The sequence below is a fragment of the Tenrec ecaudatus genome, chromosome 7 (genome assembly GCF_050624435.1).
Source record: "Tenrec ecaudatus isolate mTenEca1 chromosome 7, mTenEca1.hap1, whole genome shotgun sequence".
Lineage (NCBI taxonomy): Eukaryota > Metazoa > Chordata > Mammalia > Afrosoricida > Tenrecidae > Tenrec > Tenrec ecaudatus.
Genome location: NC_134536.1, coordinates 118877637 through 118896933, shown reverse-complemented (window position 1 = coordinate 118896933; position 19297 = coordinate 118877637). Strand labels below are relative to the sequence as shown.

Sequence of the window (19297 nt, the reverse complement as noted above, 5' to 3'; positions counted from 1 at the left end):
AAGTGGCTGGACAGGAAATCACCTCCTCCCCACCCCTTCTTTATGTCTCTGAGTAGTTGAATATTTTGGGCATGGCCACACAGCTTATTGAGTAGAGAAAATATTAACAGCCAGACCTCCTGACTCCTGATCCATTATTTTGATTTTCTTTCAACCTTGCCTAAAGAAGGAAACTGGTGCCACATGTTCAGTAAATAATTATTGGTTGTCTTCTACATGCTGGACTCTGTATTAGATGTAGGAGTTTCATGTGTACACTGCTCCTGCTCTTAAAGGACTGGAAGCTAATGGGGAATAGTGTATCTGAGTAAACCAAGGCCCCACGAGGAACGTCCTCTGGAAGAGTGAAGTCCACGATCTAATGAGCGCTGAAAAGAACCCTAATGCAGTGTGGGGGCAGAACAAGCTTCTTGGTGGGGCTGGTTCCTGGACAGAACCTTGAAGCTGAGCTGGAGTTGGCTGGGCAGGAGAGTGCCAAGGTTGGGCAGGAGAGGGAGGAGGAGGAGGAGGAGGAGGAGGAGGAGGAGGAAGAGGAAGAAATGGCTTTTCAAGAAAAGAGACCATCATATCCTAAAGCACGAAGGAGAGAGTAGGGGTAGCACTTTGGAGCACTCCCAGACTCTGCCGTGGGAAATGGGTCTGGGGAGAGGAGGCAGAAATACTAAACCCAAGTCCACAGAAGATGAGCCCTGAGAGAGGAGTGAGGATCAGATTTCCTTTTTTAATCAGCACCCTGATGAGGTTTCAGGAATACAGCGAGCATCTGGAACATTCAGATGCACAAATGGAGAGTGCCCACGGCATGAAAAAGGCTTCTAAAAGAAAGGTCTGGTTGGAAAACATTACATGGGATTATCTGCGATACCTGAGATACGTGCTAGGGGAAGCCCACGGCATGGGAGAAGTACCTGGGGAAAGGATGGAGTAACCAAGAATTGGGCTGGTGGAAGAGCCAGGAGAGGTTAAGAGAGGATCAGGTCACTGAAGATGGGGTATTGGTCAGCAGCATCAAATCCCACCAAGGGCTTGGGTAAGACAAAAATGGAAATAAATGTCAACAGAGAAAATAATTCGCTTTCCTTCTGCTCCATCAATCTACACCCTTCTGCTCCTGGATGCCTTTCCTTCGTATATAGTTTGCCCCTTTCCCAAATACCCCACCTCTCAACCCTTCACTTCTGGGACTTTAGCCTTCCAGAGACTGGCACAAGTTCCACTTTCCCACTCCTGTCCCAGCATACTCTTCACCTTCTATGCTGTAGAGACCTGATTGTATCCCTGCTCATGTATAACAGGTGGCGCTGCCTGCTGACTCATGAAGCTTGTTTGGTCTTGTTAAGCTGCTTGAGTTAAGGGATTCATAGTGCCTGTGGAGCCTGGAATAGTGCTTAGCAGGTGATCCTTGCTCTGAAAAGACGTTCAGGATGGTATTTACTAAGACTTGAGCTGATATGGTTCATGAAGAATCACAAGAAAGACCAACTTTTGGTTGGCTATGCAGAGGTGTTGGATAGCCCCCGAACATGACCCTCTGTAATGACATCATTCTAAAGTATCTTGGCCAGCTAATGGTCACATCTGCTCAGGTAGTAAGTAGTACCTAGGGACAGAGGCCAGGAATGACCTTTAAGTAGATTAACTACTCAGGAAGGATGGGAGCTGTGTGATTTCACCAACACTGAGAAGCCGTGTTAGTCCAGGTTGACTAGAGAAACAAATCCAGCGACACTGTGTGTTTAAGAGAGAACTTTAACATCAAAGAGGAGTTGTACATTAAGAAAACTTCCCAGCCCAGTCCAGATCAAGTTTATAAGCCCAATATTACCCAATATGTTGATACTAGTCCACAAATTCCTCTTTAGACTCATGCAGCCATGCAATGATTCTGAATTCAGGAAGATCACAGGCCAGTGGGTAGAAAGTCTTGTGGTTCCAGTGGTGGTGGAATCACCTCATCTCAGCACTGGCATGGGTCTCTACGTGACTCCTCCAGCTTCACAGATCTAGCTCCATCAGTGTAGCTCCATGTGGCTTGTGGACAAGAATAACTCACAGGGAGGCGAAACAGAGAGGGTGTGTCTGGCATCCTGTGAACTATTTATCTCCATTGTGCCTCCAAATGAGGTCATCGAGCTGCGACCTGATGGACAGACTAGACTCCACCCCTTCGCAAGCTGACAGATTATGTAACTGCCACAGAAACCAACAGGCTCAAATTTTACAGCTGCCTATTGGAAGCTTATTTCTGGAAGCACAGCCTACTTTGGCAGAGCTAGCAACACTGAGACCTGTACTCTAAAGGAGTGCAGAGTGGCTTCTCAAACAAATGATGATCAAATGCCTTCCTACAAACATCATCGTGGCTGTGGTGGCTTCCATTGGGCAAAGGGAAAGTTTCATGGTAGAGGACAAGGTGGTTACTAAAGAGAGGTCAGAGAAATCTGCCTGTCTTCTACTAACCACTAACCACAGACTTAGACATTTTTCATGATGCTAAACTTCCCAGGGGGAAATTCAGTCCTTTTCACCCACAGACAGAAGACTTAGAACTCAGCAACACCCTCATTGCTGAGAGAGAGAGAAGGGACCGTATTCTGAGTCCCAGGCCGGGGTGGCTTCCTTCTGAGTGTGAGTCACATTCTCTAGACTAGAGGGTGGCCTGATTAGTTCAAGGAGACCTGGGTTTCGGTAGACTAAGTTGCAGATCCCTGAAAAGGGAGGTATCATTTGCAAAGGAAATTACTGTTCTGCCTTTCCCCCCCCCCCCTGCACTTTGTCCTTTGAAGTTAAAGTTACTACCCTCTGCTTCTTAGAGCTCCTCTAGTTTTGTACCCCTCTGCTTCTTAGAGCTCCTCTAGTTTTGTACCCTCTGCTTCTTAGAGCTCCTCTAGTTTTGTACCCTCTGCTTCTTAGAGCTCCTCTAGTTTTGTACCCTCTGCTTCTTAGAGCTCCTCTAGTTTTGTACCCTCTGCTTCTTAGAGCTCCTCTAGTTTTGTACCCTCTGCTTCTTAGAGCTCCTCTAGTTTTGTACCCTCTGCTTCTTAGAGCTCCTCTAGTTTTGTACCCTCTGCTTCTTAGAGCTCCTCTAGTTTTGTACCCTCTGCTTCTTAGAGCTCCTCTAGTTTTGTACCCTCTGCTTCTTAGAGCTCCTCTAGTTTTGTACCCTCTGCTTCTTAGAGCTCTTCTGGTTTTCTCAGAAGCCTCTTCCTAGTTTGTCTTCCATAAGTGAGAGAGAAATAGAAAGGAATTTTCTGACAAGGACCCATCAGCACAGAGCCATCAGAGGTGGCTGGGGCTGCAGAGGCAGGAGGAGTGCTCAAGGTTAGAGTTCTGTAGCCACAGTTGTCTAGAATCCAACAAAAAGCTGATTCACAATCTGCCAGGGGGTTCCCAGGTCTGAATTATGCTCAATCCAACTAGTCAGACAATCCAAACCACCACATCCTCATTGCTGTCTCACTTCATTGTTGCAACCACTGTAGCAATCCATCTCATCAAGGGAATTCCTTTTTCTCACTCACCATCTGCTTTACCAGGCATAATGTCCTTGTCCAGAGATTGAGTCCTCCGGATAATGTGTCCAAACATTCAAGATGAAGTCTCACCATCTTTGCTTCTGAGGAGCAAGCATTCTGGCCATTCTTTCTTTCCAAAAAATTTTGTTTTTCTTTTGGCGTTCCATGGTATATTCAATATTCGTTGCCAACACCATAATGGAGACCATCTCTTTTTCTTCAGTCTTCCTTATTCATTGGCCAGCTTTCAGATGCCCGTGAGGCCATTGAAAATACCATGGGCATTCATCAGGCACACCTTAGACTTCAAATTCATAGCTTTGCTTTTAAATATATTTTTTAAGAAAAATAATTTTATTGGTACAACAGGGCAAGGGTATTTATTCAGCAACTCAGCTGCAGCTCCTTCTCCCCTCTCCCCCAAATCTTTTTGCCTTCGAGTGTTTTAAAGAGGCATTTTATAACAAATTTGCCCAATGCAATATTTTATTTGAGTTCTTGACTGCTGCTTGCATGAGCATTGATTTCTGGATCCGAGCAAAATGAAATCCCTAACAACTTCGATCTTTGCTCCATTTGTCATGGTTGTTGAGCTTTCCTCCAAACTTGATGGCACATTTTTCTTCATGTAGTCAAGCTTCTTGTGTTATCTGCTCAGCACACAGGTTAAACACATATGGTGAAAGTATACAACCCTGACTCATAATTCCTGATTTTACACTATGCAATGTCCCCTTCTTCTGCTCAAATGACTGCATCTTTTTCTGTATACAAACTTCACGTGAGCACAACGAAGTGTTCTCGAATTCCAACTGTTCACAATGTTATCTATAATTTACTATGATCCATGTGTTAATGCCTTTTCATGATCATAAAACAGGTATCTTTCTTATTTTCTCTGCTTTCAGTCAAGATCCATCTGACATCAATAATGATAGCCCTCGTTCCACATCTTATTCTGAATCTGGCTTGAATTTTTGGCAATTCCCTGTCTGTGTAATGCTGTAACAATTTAGAAATTATCTTCAGTAAAATGTTAGTTGTATATAATACTAATGATATTATTCAGTAATTTTTTGGATCAACTTTTCTTTGAAATGGATTCATATATGCTCTCTTCCCATTGGTTAGCCAAGTAGCTCTCTTAAAAATTTCTTAACATAGACAATGCTTTTAGTGTAGCATCTGTTTGTTCAAACATTGCAACTGGTATTCCATCAATTCCTGGATCCTGGGTTTTCACCAATACTTTCAGTGCATTTTGGACTTCCACCTTCAGTAATATTGGTTCTTGATCATTTGCTATTTTCTGAAATGCTTAAACATTGAGCAGTTCTTTTTGGTACAGTGATACTATCTTCTTTTGATGCTACCTGTGTCATTCAATATTCTGCTCATGTTGTTATTAGGTGCCATTGAGTTCCCTCCAATTCATAGCAACCCTATATACAATAGAGGGACACACCACCCTGTCCCACCCCATTCTCACAATTGTTCTTGTGTTTGAGCTCATTGCTGCAGCCACCAAATCAGGCTCTCTTGTCAAAGGCCTTCTTCTTTTCCACTGCTCCTCTACTTTATCAAGCATGATGTCCTTTGCCAGGGAATGGTCTCTCCTGATTACATGTTCAAAATACATGAGACCAAGTCCCCCCATCCTTGCTTGTAAGGAGCATTCTAGCTGCACTTCTCCAAGACAAGCTTGTTTATTTTCTTGGATGTCCCTGGTAGTTTCCATATTCTTTGCCAGCATCATAAGTCAAATGCATCTACTCCTCTTACATCTTCCTGAGTTAATACCCAACTTTGCTTAAGAGGCAACTGAAAATCCCATGGTTTGGGTCAGGCACACAGTCCTCAAAGTAACAGCCGTGCTTTTCAACACTTTAAAGAGGTTTTGTGCAGATTTACCCACTGAAATATGTTGGTTGATCACCTGACTACTGCTTCCTTGAGTACTGCAGATCCAAGCAATGGGAAAGCCTTTACAGTTTCAATCTTTTCTCCATTTATCATGATGTTACCTATTGGTCCAGTTGTGAGGATTTTGATTTCCTTTACATTGGGTTGTAATCCATATTGAAGGCCACAATCCTTGATCTCCATCAACAAATGCTTCAAGTGCTCCTCACTGTCGGCCAGCAAGGTCGTGTCAGCTGCATATGGCAGGTAGTTAACAAGCCTTCCTCCAAGTCTGATGCCGCATTCCTCATATAAACCTTTTTATAATCCATAGAATCCTTACGTTTTTATTCAGTATTTTTACTTCATCATTTCTCCAGTTATTTCATCAGTTATTGTGTAGTTCCTTCTAACTTAGGGAGGCTCATCTTCAAGCACTATATCAGACTATATTCTCTTGTGACCCATAAGGTTTTCATTGTTTAATATTAAAAATAATCATTGAAGCCTTTCCTCCGGGTCTGGTTTTGTCTGGAAGTTCTAACCCTGTTCCCCCCATGGGTGACTGACTCTGCTGGTATCTAAAATATTTGTGACCTAGCTTCTACCATTATAGAAGAACACAAGTGGTAGATCTTGTGACATCCGGTCCTGCAGAGCAATGCCAGGTCCTGCTGCCTGGTGCCAGGCTTTTTCCATGGTGGTACTAGCAAGCCCCACCCGAGGGGATTATAAAGGTGCCAGAGATAAGCCACACACAACAGCTAGAATGAAGCGAAAGTTTTATCCAATATAGTTCAGAAAATGAGGCGGGTCCTCCTCGCTAGGGGAGAAGGACCCCTTAAGCATAAATCAGATATGCCTGGAGAGCAAAGCAGGCCCCTGTGGCGAGTTGAGAAAGGACACTGTCTAGGGGAACTGTTCTTGTTTTTAAAGGCACAGTCGAGTGGGGTGGCGATCACAATTCTGCGGATGGTCAGGCAGCTTTGTAATTAGTTCATGTAGTTTGTCCTTGGGTCTCCAGCATATTTTCTTTGAAATGTGTCTCAGGGTGCAGTTCTGTGTCAGGATACCAGGGCCTGGTCTCAAGATCAAGATTTTAACAGGCCTATTCTCTCAGGGTACATTGTTCCCTTAGCAGGCAGAAGTCCCTTTTTAGCTCTTGTCAGATCCAAAAAAATAATGCACTTAATTCCCCAGAGCTCAAACAAGCCCAGTTCGGTCAGAGGAAATCCGCTCCTCAGCTCAACAATCACAAGGCAACTTTGAAAAAAAAATCACTCTGCATCTTTGCAGAAGCAAGTGTCCAAGGAGGAGCTGGCACCTCTCCTACTTCCTCATCAACCCTACCCCTACCTCTCATTAACTGCCACCAGGTTTCCTTTGGGGACACCTCCAACCAGAACTGTACTCCTCAGCGCTGGGGTCCCTCTGCTGGCCGATAAAGGAAGCACGGCTGTATCAAACAAACACACTCACTGCCATGGAGTGGATGCCCACTCCCAGTAATGACTATTCACTTTCTCTCTCCCACTCCCCTTCTTTTGGGGGCTTTTCTTTCTGGCTGACTCCTTAACTCTTAAAACATTTCTTGGGTGTCTTTCATTCCTGTGCCACTTCATGGCCTGTACCTAGTAGGAGACCTCTGATAAGTGAGGGTCAAACAGATGACTCAATACAGGCTTCAGGGAGCTGTAGTGGGAGTAGACACTGATACAGAGGGTGCAAAAGACCCTCCACTTACTAACCGCTCCTACATCTCACGCCAGCCATGGGCATAAGAACAGAAAGTGTTGGGTAATTCCAGTGGAGCCAAGGGAAGATGGCGTCCAGGTAGATTTATCAGCCCAGAGCTCCTGCTGCCAGACCAGAAAATTAAGAGATAAGATAGGTGGGATAAACAATTCTGAGATGATTAGAATGAACGATGGTTCCGGGGAGAGGGCGGATAGATGGGAGAAGGTGAGGTGGGAGAAAGGAAGGGTGGGGGGGACAAGGGAACAAGTGAACTAAAATCAATGGCGAGAAGGGCATATGATGCCTAAAGTAAAAGGAAATAGAGGAAAGAATCAGGAGGCAAAGGACATTTATAGAGATCTAAATACAAGCATGTACACATATAAATATATTTATATATAATGAGGCAATAGAACTATGTGCTCATATCCGTATGTTAAGAATTAAGGCTGCAGATGCACATTGGGTCTCAACTCAAGTACTCCCTCAACACAAGAACACTTTGTTCTAATAATCTGACATTCTGTGCTGCTCACCTTCCCGACACGATCGCTGAAGACAAAATAGATGCATAAGCAAATGTGGTAAAGAAAGCTGATGGTGCCCAGCTATCAAAAGATACAGCGTTTGGAGTCCTAAAGGCTTGAAGATAAACAAGCGGCCATGTAGCTGAGAAGCAACAAAGTCCACATGGAAGAAGCATACCAGCCTGTGTGATCATGTGGTGTCAATGGGATCAGGTATCAGGCACCTAAAACCAAGAACAAAATCATACTCAATGTGAATGAGGAGGGTTGTGTGTGTGGAGTGGAGACCCAAAGCCCATCTGTAGACAATTGGACATCCCCTCACAGAAGAGTCACAAGGAAGAAAGTGAGTCAGTCAGGGTGCAGTATAACACCGAAGAAACACATGCCTTCCCTCTAGTTCTTTGGTGCTTCCATCCCCCTCGCTATCATGACCTCAATTCTACCTTACAAATTGAATTAGACCAGAACATGCACACTGCTACAGATAGAGTCCAAAAGAGAGGGAATCCAGGATAGATAAACCCTCAGGGCCAACAATGAGAGTTAGAGATGCCAGGAGGATAAGGAAAAAGTGGGGGGAAAGAGAGGGAGTCGATCACAAGGATCAACATATAACCCCCTCCCAGGGGGATGAACAACAGAAAAGTGGGTGAAGGGCGACAGAGGATGATTTAAGATATGAAAATAATCATCTATAACTTATCAAGGGCTCATGAGGAAGGACGGACAGGGGAGAGACGGGGAAAAAATGAGGAGCTGATATCAAGGGCTCAAGCTGAAAGAAAATGCTTTGAAAATTATGATGGCAGCATATGTTCAAATGTGCTTGACACAATGGATGAATGTATAGATTGTGATGAGGTGTAAGAGCCCCCAATTAAAGTATTACAATGGAATATGGCAGGATTTAAAATCAGGAAAGGTGTGTGTCAGAGTTGTACCCTTTAATCAGTACCTGTAGGAAGCATGTAAGGCATGTTTTTGTCGGCATCCCTTCAACTGAATGTCCCTTCCTGGAGCCGGTGGTCTCCTGAAGGCAGAAATGATTCGCCATCGTTCCCCTAGTAGCTAGCACAGATTCCAGCTCATTGTAATAAAATATCCGTTGTACTTAACCTTTACTGAGCATGTATCCTGGGCTGGGAAGAAGTGTCCCCCATTTTGTATTTTGGATTCTTTCAGTTAACCATCACAGCATCCTGTGTGTTGTGTAGTTAGTACCCCACAGTTGATGAACGTGAGGCTTAGAGCATTGTAAAGCTACCCAATGTCACTTAGTCGGTGGCAACATCAAGGCTTGATTTCAGATCCCCCTGGACTACTTTCATCATTTATTAATTTTCATGCCCTGCATGTTTTCCCTGATTAGACATGTTTTTTCTCTTTTAATATTAAGGAATGTAAGTAAAAGACTAAATATTTTCCATAAAATCAGTAGTCCCTTAAGCAGTGCTTGCTGCCTGTCCCAAAGGGAGTCATTGAAGTAAGTCAGGTATTAAACTTTTCTGAGGAAAACAGCTTTGGAAATAGGAAGTGTGAGTGGTAACTGTACATACATTGGAGGTCCATTTCTTTTGCCAGTAAACTCTTCTGCAGGAAATAATCACTTTTGCTCATCTAAATTCAGATGAAAGTGAAGGCGGTTTGAGGCGTGAGATATTTTTAATATCATTTTATTGGGGGCTTGTACAGTTATTAAAATCCATATATCCATCGTGCCAAGTACATTTGAACATTTGTTGCCATCATCACTCAAAATATTTGCTTTCTACTTGAGTCCTTAATATCAGCTTATTTCCCCCCCCTCCCCACTCGTCCTTCCCTCATGAACCCTTGATAATTTATAAATTACTGTCAAATCTTACACTGTCCGACATATTCCTTTACCCACTTTTCTGTTGTCTATCCCCCAGGGAGGAGGTTTCCCCTTTCTACCCCACCTTCCCTCCACCCTCCAGGTATCGCCATTCTCACCACTGGTCCTGAAGGGTTCATCTGTCCTGGATTCCCTATGTTTCCAGTTCCTATCTGTACCAGTGTATATATCCTCTGGTCTAGCCAGATTTGTAAGGTAAAATTGGGATCATGATAGTGGGAGGAGGTGGAGGAAGCAGTGAGTTTTATTGCCATTGAGTTGATTTTCAACCCATGGCAACCCCATGTCATAAAGTAGTACTGTCCCATAGGGTTTCCTAGAAAGAACAAACTCACCAACTAACTGCCATCAAGTCAATACTGACTCTTGGTGACTGCATAGGACAAGGTAGAAGCTTCCCTGTGGGTTTCTGAGAATGCAGCTCTTTACAGTAGAAGCCTCATTGTTCTCCCTCGGAATGGCTGGTGGTTTACAACTGATGTCACAGCAGCTCAACATGTAACCAGGAGTCACCAGGTCTCCTACAGGGTCTCCTAGGCTGTGATGTTTATGGAGTTTATTGCCAGGTCTGCTTCCTAAGAAGCTACTGGGTTGGTTGCAACTGTTAGCCTTTGGGTTAACAGTTGAGCACTTACCCATTTTGCCACTAGAGCTCCTTCTTAATTATCCAAAAACAAAAAACTGCCTTCAGGTTTATTCTGACCCATATCAACCCCATAGGATACAGTGGAACTGCCTCTTTGGGTTTCTGAGGTTGTAAATCTTTACAGCAGCAGAGAGTCTCATCTTTCTCCTTGAGAACAGTTGATGGACCTTGAGATTAGTAACCCAGCATGTAACCCACTCTGCCACCAGGGTTCCTGTCTCATTTGACAAATACATCTAGAAAACCCCAAAGCCTTTCAGGCAAGCCTTCTTTATAACCTAGATAGTAAAGCATTTAGGAAAACTGCTGTGTTGTGGTACATTTGATAAAATATTCACTACTGACCTCATCTGGCTGATTCATCAACTAGAAATTCCAATTGCAAGTCAAATGTTTTTTAGACCTGAGAAAGTCTAAATCAATAAATCGATTGAATATTGACGTTGTTAGACAAGAGAAGAAAATCGGAAGCCACTTGATTAATTTCAAAAACAGCAATTACATTTGTGTTTAGATTTTATGTTAAAGTGAAGCCATGTGTTTACTTTGTGTGATATTAAAATATTTCCCAGGTACGACATTGGTCCTTCCCAACCTGATTATCATTTGTCTTTATTTTGAGGTTAATCAGGAGCTCTCAAATTATCGTCACCTGTGAAATTCAGGGGTATTTTCAGGCAAGATGCTAAAGAAATGTAAGCCTATCTTTAGTAATGCTATAGAAATGTAAAACCCATCTTTAGTAACATCAGTAGTTATATTTTAGTATAGTAGTTATATACTATTGTTGTATTTTAGTACAGTAGCTATATTTAGAGCCAGTTTGATGGTTACAATTTAAAAAGAGAAAGTCCTTTTTAAAGGGCGCCTCAGGATGGTCTTTGTGTGTGATCAACAAGCGTGGCTGCGAAGAGGTGTTTTGAGAAACGCCTCGAAAGAAAGACCAGGCTGTCTCCAGCCACAAACATCCCGGTTGACGACCCTCAGGAGCCCAGTTCTACGCCGACCCAGGGTGCTGGGGTGGGGGTGGGGCTGGGTCACCGTGAGTCAGGCGTTGGCAGCCACTGGTTTCAAAGGCGGGCAGGCTTAGTGGGGTCTCATGTGTCACCAAACACAAGGGAGGTGGCTAGCATTCCCGGTTTAGGGGTCGTGCCTGCCCGCGCCCTGCCGTGGGGTCCACTGTAGACTCGGAACGTTCCAGTCACGGGCGGGGTGCGGCAACTTGACGAGCCAGGGGAAGCCGCCCGGCTGACGGTCGTGGAAGGCCGCGTCTCCTTAGCCCTGTCCCGTGGGGTGCCCGCTCACTCGCTCGCTCGCTCACCGGGTCTGACGACGTGACTCCGTTTTTCTCCAGGTTGCAGCGCCCGCCCGCTGGTGACGTGACGCAGCCGCCATGACGACCGCCATCTTGGAGCGCCTGAGCACCCTGTCGGTGAGCGGGCAGCAGCTGCGCCGCCTACCCAAGATCCTCGAGGACGGCCTTCCCAAGATGCCTTGCACCGTGCCCGAGACCGACGTGCCGCAGCTCTTCCGGGAGCCCTACATCCGCTCCGGCTATCGCCCCACGGGCCACGAGTGGCGCTACTACTTCCTCAGCCTCTTCCAGAAACACAACGAGGTGGTCAACGTGTGGACCCACCTGCTGGCCGCCCTGGCCGTCCTGCTGCGCTTCTGGGCCTTCGCCGAGGCCGACGCCCTGCCCGTGGCCTGGGCCTCGCCGTACGCCCTGCCGCTGCTCCTCTACGTCCTGTCCTCCATCACGTACCTCACCTGCAGCCTGCTGGCCCACCTGCTGCAGTCCAAGTCGGAGCTCTCGCACTACACCTTCTACTTCGCCGACTACGTGGGCGTGAGCGTGTACCAGTACGGCAGCGCCTTGGCCCACTTCTTCTACAGCGCCGACCAGGCGTGGTACGAGCGCTTCTGGCTCTTCTTCCTGCCGGCCGCCGCCTTCTGCGGCTGGTTGTCCTGCACGGGCTGCTGCTATGCCAAGTACCGCTACCGGAGGCCTTACCCCGTCATGAGGAAGATCTGTCAAGTGGTCCCGGCCGGGCTGGCCTTCGTCCTAGACATCAGCCCCGTGGCACATCGCGTGGCCCTGTGCCACCTGGCAGGCTGCCAGGAGCAGGCGGCCTGGTACCACACCCTCCAGATTGTCTTCTTCCTTGTCAGCGCCTATTTCTTCTCCTGCCCCGTGCCCGAGAAGTACTTCCCGGGCTCCTGTGACATCGTGGGCCACGGACATCAGATCTTCCACGCCTTCCTGTCCATCTGCACGCTCTCGCAGCTGGAGGCCATTCTCCTGGACTTCCAGGGCCGCCAGGAGATCTTCCTGCAACGCCACAGCCCCCTGTCTATCTACACGGCCTGCCTCTCCTTCTTTTTCTTGACTGCCTGCAGCGGCGCCACCGCCGCCTTCTTGAGGCACAAAGTCAAGGCCAGGCTGACCAAGAAAGATTCCTGAGGCCGGAAGCTGGAGCGGTGTGTGTGGAGGTGGCCGCTTGTGATGAAGGGAAAACAGTACACCACTAAGGGCTGGTGTTTTCTTTTAAAGGATGAGCTTTTCAATGAATGATACATATTCCCAAGGTTGTACGACGACTGCAGCACTGGAACGTTAGAGGATTCAAGAGTTCTGCTGTTGCTGCTGCTGCTTTTGATAACAGGAGTATTCTGTTTCCCCTGGGTCAGATCCTTACAAAGGGCTAAGAATCACGGGAGGCTGAATGAAGGAGAACAATCTTCGTGCCTCAAAGTTTGGAACAATTCGTGGCCTTCAGGGGCATGTCTAGAGCTAAAGGGATAATAAGGAAATGAAAGAAGTAGGTATGCCCCATTGGAATGGTCATCCTATGCTAGCTTGGTAACTGAATAGCTTCTGATTAGTCCCCATTTCATTTGGATTTAAGATTGTCTAAGGTAACAAAGTTGGAATCTTCAAGATATTTCTGTGAAAACCTTAGACACTGTCAAGTGCTCAGTTCATCTGATTTCTGGCCCCTCCTCTCTCCACTGTAACACTGACCCTTTTCTCAGGATGACCACCTATCTGATGGGCTGAAGTGATTTCCCTGAAGTGCCGTCCATCTCCCACTCCCAACTGCACCTTGCATGGTAACATAAAGGCCTAAGAGCAGCCACACTTCCAGGCAATGCTTGGATCTATCTGGATATTCAGGAAATGTGTTCTCAGAAAGACTAATAATATAAACGGTACTAGTAAGCCCAGTGCCAAGAGCCACCAGAAGGCCCAGCCAACAAGCTTAGATAACTGCAGTGTCATGGGACCCTTCTGTTTTATACCTGTGGAGTACAGGATACAGGGGAGCTGTGGGGTCTGCCTATAGTGTCAATTGGTTCTAAGGGTTCCTTTCAAACCAGTTGTCAACTAACTGATTCTGACTCATGACGAGAACCCCCAAATCCATTTTCCTAACCAGATGCTATCCCATGACGGACGCACACAGCTCCTCCAGGTCAAGGTCCTCAGGATGGCACTCTGCTTCAGCTTAGAGCAGTGGTTCTCAGCCTTCCTAATGCCACGGCCCTTTAATACAGTTCCTCATGTTGTGGTGATCTCCCCAAGCCCTAAAATGATTGTCTTTGCTACTTCATAACTGTCATTTTGCTACTGTTATGAATCGGGCAACCCCTGTGAAAGGGTTGTTCAACCCCCAAAGGGGTCATGACCCACAGATTGAGAACCGCTGGTTTAGCGCTTACTGTTGTTAGTTGCCATTGAGTTGGGAATTCCGACTCCTGGCAGCACCCTTGCGCAGAGTAGAACCGTTCCATAAAGTTTTCAAGACTGTGACCTTTCACATGCAGGTCACCAGGCCTGCCTTTCAAGATGTCTCTTGGTGGGCTTAGACCACCAATCTTTTGGCTAGTTGTCGGGTGCTGTTGAGTTGATTGTGACTCATCGCAAGCCCAGGTGATAGCAGAACAGCCCCAAGGGTTTTTAAGGCTGTGATCTTTAGGGGAGCAGATAGTTAGATCTTTCTCCTGGGAGCCATTTGGTGGTTCCCACCACCAACCTTTAGACTAACTCTGAATGCTTGACTCTGTATCACCCAGAGACCCCCAGCTTAGAGCAGACCCTCTAAAATAATTAAGCCCCAGGACCCGGGTGAGTTTGCGTGCTTGTGCTGGGATGGCCCATAAGGTTCCTCCTGGGCCGAATGTACAAGTGGGCACCCTGTAGCTGGAAGCCTCCGACCAGCAGCTTCTATGGGGTATACGGAGTTTGGGATTGATGTGTTCCAGTGACACAGCCCTCTCAGGACTGTGCTTCTGCACTGACCCAATAAAGGAGGATGCAATGACCAAAGGCTGTGGGCACCTTCTCTCTGAGGCAGATGTCTTCAGGCAGTCTGCTTCGGCTGAACAGGGAAGTGGTTTGTTTTAACTCCAGTAGGATGAACCTCCTCTATTAACTAGGTTGCTTTATTGTCTTGAAATCTTTGTTTTCTTCCTCTCTGATCAATATGTGGGTTTTGTGCCTTATAAATGGAAATGTATGAACACTTTTCTGAACATAGGACCATATGGAGTTTTTGTCTAGGGTTACTGGGATCAGGAAAAAATTGCCCATTGTTTTCCAATTAGTGAATGAAGGAAACCCCGGCAAGCTACAGCTGCTGAGCCAACAAAAGACTCTTTCCTTTTGTGGTCTGGCAAAGTGGGGAGGAGAAGGGAGACAGCTCTGAAAGTGCTCCTGGTCACGTGATATCAAGGTGTGTGTTTTGTCAGCTACATTGTTTGCCTAGAGAGGTCGCTCCTGTTATGCCTCAAAGACTCAAGCTTCTACACTACTCAAGTGTCTTACACACAAGCTTCTGGTATCTAGGTCAAATTCATGGCCCCCAAGGCTAGCAAAGCAAAACAAGGCAATGGAAGAGTTGTACAAACACTTTGCAAGTAGAGGGCCAGTTTAAATTGGACTTTAGAAATTGTTCAACATTTTTGTCATTATGGCTACAAAGACTATATACTTTTAAAAGGTAGACAGGAGATCTAAAGCAGAGGGGGAAGGTGAAGGAAGTCGTAAGTCCAGTTCTTGAAGGAAACAGTAGTGGTAATGGTGGACTGAGAGCTTTAGGGTATTTTTGCAGGTATTTTTGCAAAGAGAAAGCAGGGAGGTGATCATGAGGTGCAGCCACAGTCCAATGCCACCGGTACATGGTTCACTGCACAAGGCAAGTTAAATGCAGGAAGCGAGACCAAACTTTGAGATGTTGCCATAAAAGATGTTTTATTTTAATTTATCCAAGTATTGGTCCCTCCAGTGATGGGGAATGAAGAAATGAGACACTTCACCAGAGATATTTGGGAAGCATCGAGGTAGAAAACAATGAAATGCTCTCAAAATAGCAGTATCTCTTTAAAAGCCAGTCTAGCCAGTTGCCATTGAGTCTGACACGACAAGCGCATGGATGTCAGATTAGAATGGTGTTCCACGGAGTTTGCAGCGACTGTCTTTTGGGAAGTAGATCTCCATGCTTTTCTTCCAAGAGCCCCCAAATAGACTTGGAACTTGAACCTCCAACCTTGTGGTGATCTGTTTGCACCACCTAGACACTCCATCTAGGATCTCATTAGAAAGAAATACAGATGTCTACAACTACCTTTTGGAGGTTAAATGACCCCCTTCACGACGTTTTCACTGAAACAGGGTTACCCGTGAAGGATAGACCTAGTTTGTTTACAGGAATCATTGCGTGTTGATCAAGGAGATGTTATCCTGCTCCACTTAGACTCGCCCACTAACAGTTGACATGTAACAGAAACTGCTGGCTATCTTTCTTTTTTAACTAAGATGTTTACTCTGTTAAAATCAAAAGACCTTTGACAAAACACAACGATCACTTATTTGCTTAATCTTCTTGTGGATAAGGAGAATACAAACTGTGAAGGATGTGTATGAAGCACTACCCAGTGCAGGGGAAAGAGAAAATAGGACACAGCAAGTGGGGCCTAGTTACGTCTTTTCCTTTTACCTAGAACTTTCCGACTTATATTTATTAACAAGCAAATGTGAATCCTCTTCAGATGTCAGGATTCCATGTCCGGTTCTGCTGGAAGTACCTCACTCAGTTAACAATATTCTCAGGAGCCCTCTACTGGAAGCTTGAAGTAATCGGAGCTCAGGCCATGGAAAGAGGATCTTTCATTCCTGCCTTTGTTGCCCACAAGTTAAAAAAATTGTACTTGAATGCTTGGAGGTGGGGGTGAGGGGAAGGTGGGGAGAAGAGTGTTTCTTTGGTTGCTGCATTGTAGTTTCATATGATTCCTCCAGATGGCGCTTTTGTCTTACATAGAGTATCCCCACCCTTGCCCCCATGGCTTCTGTCTCCTAATTGTGTTGGTTCTAGTGTTTTGTGTGATTGCTTGACAAAGAAAATATGGAGCAATTTTCTGTTTATATAAACCTACTCACATGAATTATCATTAAACGTATTTTGTATATGGACTGTTGTAGTGTCAAAACTTGAGAGCAACGGCCACTTTGACAAAGCACATCTTAAAGATTTAATCAAAGTGAATAATGCCACGAGGAGAAGGCCAGGACACCTTATACCACTTAGTAGCAGTAGAGTATCAAGGCTTAAAGAAAAAATAAAGTTGTCAGGCCATCTTCTATACCCAAACCTTCAAATACTTATACACACACACACACACACACACACACGCCAAAAGTCGTAACTAGTGAGCAGTCTAACAAACTACCCACACAAAAAATTATGAAGTTGATTGCTCTGAGAATTTATATCTAGCTTAATTCTCCTAGTTTCACAGAGAGTGGCATTCATAAATTTCAAAACTTTGAATCAATGAACTACATTTCATGGAATCAAAATTATGGATGGTTCTATAACATAACTTTATTGTGAAGTGTGGCACCTATCAATGAAGTGACTTGGCAGCCTTAACAATTTTATTTTTGGTCACCGTTACGTGGTGTCACGTGCATTCCAAGAACTAGCGAATCTGTGCACAACAGAATGAAAGACTGCCAGTCCTAACCATCCTCACCGTTGTTATGTTTGAGCCCATTGTTGCAGCCATTGTGTTAATCCCCCATGCTGAGGGTCTTCTCTTTCAATACCACAGCGTTGGGTGACAGATTTGTAAGCATTTTCCCCTGGCTAAGGGTACCACTGGGAAAGTGTTCTCTTGCCCAAATCCTTTTTATCAGCATTAGGAGTCCCAGGCAGTTTCCAAGTCGTCCTGCAGCTGTTGTTCATCATTTCTCCACTCCTATTGCTGGTTCATCAAGCATTTATTGAGCACCTCTGGATAGGCATCTGTGTAGGCTCTGGAGAATGCCAAATGAGGACAAATGGACGTGGGCCTGCAATCGATGGTCTGCAGCCCACTAAGTGAGGACCAGCAACTTGCCACCTTGGACCATGAGAGGGGCCTCCCTTTTGGGTCATGGTCACAACCACAACCTGAGGGTGAGATGGCTCATGAAACCCATAGGGCCTGGGACCTGCTTGGAGTCAGAACCTTTCAGAGGAATTGAGCTCACTCACCCCTTCCCTGTCAGAGGCTGGAAATGTCTGCCCCAGAGCAAGGCAGTCCTCCTGAAAGCGATCTTGTCACCAGCCTTCTCCACACTGCCCTTGTTTTTTATGTCTGGACATCATCAGCATGACCAGGCACAGCAGCGCATGACCATCAAGCCAATTTTGACTCTGTGACCCTGAAGAGGGTTTCTAAGACTGCAACTCTTTCTGGGAGCAGACCGCCTTCTCTTTCGCCCATGGAGCGGCTGGTGGGTGTGAGCTGCAGCTCTTTCCATTAGCAGCCCAGAGCCTCACCCAGAGTGCCCCCAGGTCATAAACCAAATCACCAAACTCACTGTCATCAAGTCAACTCTGATTCATAACAACCCTGCAGGACAGACTACAACTATCCTGGTAGTTCTCTGAGACTGTGACTGTGAGAGTAAGCAGCTTCCTCCTCGTGTGGAGAACAGGTGCTTTCAAAAAGCTGACCTGGTGGTTAGCAGCCCAATGTGTTCCCCATTACATGGCGGGGCTCCTACCAAGGCACAAAGGGGCCCTAAATTTCTGCAAATGATATAGGCTTCCTGGGCACAGGAAGCCTGTTCCCCAGGGAAGGAGACGCAGAGATTTAACCTGAGCACAGATTCTGGACTTCATAACAAGTTTTGAAAACCACAGGCTACACTCTATCTCCTTCCTCCCCCCAATGAACTACCTTAACCATTGTGGGATTTTTATGGAAAGAGCAGTAGAGAAAACAGTAACAGGTCTACAGGGGGAACAATAACTAGGTTGATATGCACACCTTAGAATAATCATCCTTTTGAGATCGATACTTGGTCATTACCTCAAACAGGAAAGAAGGCATGAAAACAGGGAAGAAGTGGATTAAGAGAGGTTTCATTGTAGGGGATAGAGTGAGATGAAACAAAATGCACGAATTGTTGAATAGAAAACCTGATCTCCTCTGTAAACCTTCAGCTAATTCACAATAAAAAGGAAACAAACAAACAAAACACTATACATGCGGAAAATCATTACACTGACCTTGTGGTTAGCAGCTCATTGCGTGACCCACTACATCACCTTAGATCATCGAACATCAGATTTCATTCTTCAGGGACAGCCTTGTGAGAATACCGTAGAAGACTCAGATGTGAAACTCATCCAGTATAGCTCATCTTGCAAGATCCCAAACCCTTCCTATCACCTTTCACCAGGATTGTCAGTTTGTCAAATAATTTGCTCTCCCAGGAATTTTGACAAGTGATGAAAATGAAAATGGGATTTTAAAATATGTTTCTCAGCCTTGTGAGTTATACAGTCTTAGAAGAAAGTCTAAGGAAAGAAAAAAGTCATTGATGTTTCTCATTTTAAAGTAATATATGCAAAAGAAAGTAATATATGCTTTCACATAAAGATTAAAATAACCCATAAAGAAAGAAAAGGAAAAAAACTCTATCTGCTCATCACTGACATGAACACCATCCACCTTCCTACTCCCCCCTCCAGGTGGGAGGGGAAGAGAGTGTCAATATTGTCAATGGAAAAAGGTAAATAAATCGAGTCATGTAAAG

At 45.4% G+C, this 19297-nt stretch overlaps 1 protein-coding gene across 1 annotated transcript in view; it reads left to right on the top strand.

Annotated features, from left to right (window-relative positions):
- Positions 1 to 16674, top strand: part of PAQR8 (progestin and adipoQ receptor family member 8) — a 60808-nt gene extending 44134 nt beyond the window's left edge. Inside the window, exon 2 of the mRNA XM_075554988.1 lies at positions 11561 to 16674. Within this exon, the coding sequence (XP_075411103.1) occupies positions 11600 to 12670 (1071 nt within the window). The 5' untranslated portion in view covers positions 11561 to 11599 and the 3' untranslated portion in view covers positions 12671 to 16674. The remainder of the gene's footprint in view (positions 1 to 11560) is intronic.
- Positions 16675 to 19297: the final 2623 nt, after the last annotated feature.